The 2,636-nt window shown below is 40.5% G+C and overlaps 1 protein-coding gene across 1 annotated transcript; it reads left to right on the top strand.

The window, feature by feature from the left end:
* Nucleotides 1-1,425, top strand: LOC144436966 (kelch-like protein 13). The gene has a single exon (XM_078125833.1). The coding sequence runs from the start codon at nt 1-3 to the stop codon at nt 1,423-1,425; it is 1,425 nt and encodes a 474-aa protein (XP_077981959.1).
* The last annotated feature ends 1,211 nt before the right edge of the window (nt 1,426-2,636 follow it).

The raw sequence follows: 2,636 nt of genomic DNA on the forward strand, positions 1-2,636 counted from the left end.
ATGACTTACTTTCTACGAATTCGTGTCGGGAAACGAACCTTCGACGTCAGACGACAATTACTATTGGCAGAGAGCGAGTACTTCCGGGTTATGTTCTCCGGCGACTGGAAAGAGAGCTCCGACCACGAACTTGAAGTGAAGGGACCAGTTCCAACAGAGAATGCGGCTAAGATTATTTTTGACTTCCTAGAGACGAAAAAATTACAGGTTAAACAGGATAACTTAGAAGAAGTTGCCATGGCAGCTGATTTTTTCCGGATTCATTCAGTTTTTCCCGCTATGCAGAAAGAAATTATGGACTTAGAAAATTGGAAGGACTTCGTTAGGTTGGCCGAGATTTTCCACCAACCTTATATTAAAGACGAGGCGTACAGTTTTGTCAGTGACAATTATCTCGTAGTGTCAGAAACAGACGAATTTAATGAACTTCCGACCGAAGACAAAGATATTATTCGAAAACTGCCCCTTCGTAATTTCAAGCGAGTACTTGCTGTTCTTTGCCATAACCTTGACTTGAAATATTTTCATTTTGGTGATGACACTTGGGAACATCTGTCAACAATTCCAGTGGCTGGAACTCTTAGTCGTAACGACTTTATTTCGTATGGTAGTGTGGTAGCAGTTGGACAACATGTTATTGTGCTTGGCGTTGAAGATATCACAGATGCTGCAGACTTTGTATTTGGGACGAACAGGAGCATGTTGACTTTCAGTAAGACACTTGTGTATGACACAAAAAGTAATGTGTGGTCTCAAGTTAAACCATTGGACTTGTCAGTTCAGAACACAAGATACTACTGTGTCCCTTACTGTGTAGTGACGCTTGGTCATTTTGTATATGTATTTGGTGGTGAAGTACACCACAGATACAACTCTGATACTGATCAATGGCAAACTATATCCAAGCTTCCAGGAGCAGTTGTCCTTGGGCCAACATTTCAACTACAGAGTAACGTTGTGTGTTGTGCAGCTAAAATACATGTCTTATGTCAGATAAACTCCAGAGTATCCGAAATAGATCTCGGCATTGCAAGCTATGACCCCCATGAAGATAAATGGAATGAACCACAGCGTGTGTTCAAACTTTCTGATGTAACATTTCACAGCATACTGTGCAATGATAAGGATATATACATAATTATATTTTCCAAGGGAAAACGTCGTCCAGGGGGGAGAGATTTAAGCCAACATTTGTATCTCTTTCATCCAAATACTGGGAAAGCACAACTTATCAAAAAGTGGCAGCATCGTCATCATGTTAGCAAAGCACATGCTATTTTTGGTGATACGCTGTATAGATTTGACACGGACAAAACTGTTTGTACGTCACTGAGTGATGATTTAAAGGAGTCAGTTTTGCCAGCACTTCCAGGGGAACCGCATACAGCATTCGTTGTTAATGTTCCATGTGATTTTCTATATTAGACTACATGAGTATCATCCGAACTTCAAGCAGACTATTAGTGTCGATTTCCAAGACTTCACTTGGAGGTCTCACTTCCACCCGCGTCTTTCAGAGTGGGTAGAAGTTAGAGCATCCAGAGGAGTCTGGGTAGTCGACAATTTGATTAAAATCTGATGTGGTGAAAGCGGCTAGATGCCTTTATTTACCTCTATTTCCATCGTTTTGTGTCATTTGTTTTGTTGCAAGTGATCGCCGATTTCCCATGGCAGCGACCACTCGCAACAAAACAAACGACACAAAATGATGTACATGTAGAGGTAAATAAAGGCATCTAGCCGCTTTCACCACATCAGATTTTAATCAGATTGGGTAGTCGAGACAGACAGACTTTGCAACTTTGTATTCACTCCGTGGGCTAACTTGAAACTTATGGAACTGCCGTATGCTTGGAAAGAGAAGCCACAGTTATAGAGAGAAACATGGTCGCCTATACCTCCATAGTATAACGATCGGTACAAAACCAGGCCAGGTGAGGATTTTATGTTTGGCTTCGGATTGAGATGGTCAGGTTCGTTTTTCAGTTCGCTGTATATTATGAATAAAAGAATCACACGAGCATTGTGTCTTGAATTTTGGAATGAATATCATATGAATGGTTGATGATAAATAATACACAAAGAAATCTCCCACCACATCAATTATAGCATAGAAGTCTATGGTCATAGCAAAAAAACACATTTTTCACCAGTAGGCGTAATCATCCTTTTCCAGAAAGACGTTTGAGGGCGCACTATCGTTACCCCGCTCGCGTTCTACTTTGCCTGGAAAAGAATGCAAGAAACTGCGGGGTTTTTTTCCGACCGAATATTCGATATGCTATGGCCGAGTAATTTCACTGTACGTAATCGAATTATCGAAATTCCAATAACATCAGTGGGTTTCAAAGTCCTCTTTCTGTAATCGTGGACGGGAAGAGGCACATATACACCTCTGGTATATTTTTATATAGACGTATGTATATTACCATACTATATACATGTTGTTTTTGAAGTCTTAGCTCATTTAACAGAATTTATTTTCGAAAGTCCTTTATTTTTGTTCTGAGTGATTGAGAGCTCTCTAACGATCGACCCCAGCTGATGAATATAAGCCACGATTCTACCACGTCGATGCAAATATAGCTAAATCATTGGACTCAGTTCTCGTGTCACAACGCTGTTACAGTCAGCAT

This window comes from Glandiceps talaboti, chromosome 6 (assembly GCF_964340395.1).
Source record: "Glandiceps talaboti chromosome 6, keGlaTala1.1, whole genome shotgun sequence".
NCBI lineage: Eukaryota > Metazoa > Hemichordata > Enteropneusta > Spengelidae > Glandiceps > Glandiceps talaboti.

Bases quoted from the DNA above. Each gene is read 5' to 3' on its own strand.
- LOC144436966 (XM_078125833.1), top strand. From the start codon at position 1: ATGACTTACTTTCTACGAATTCGTGTCGGGAAACGAACCTTCGACGTC.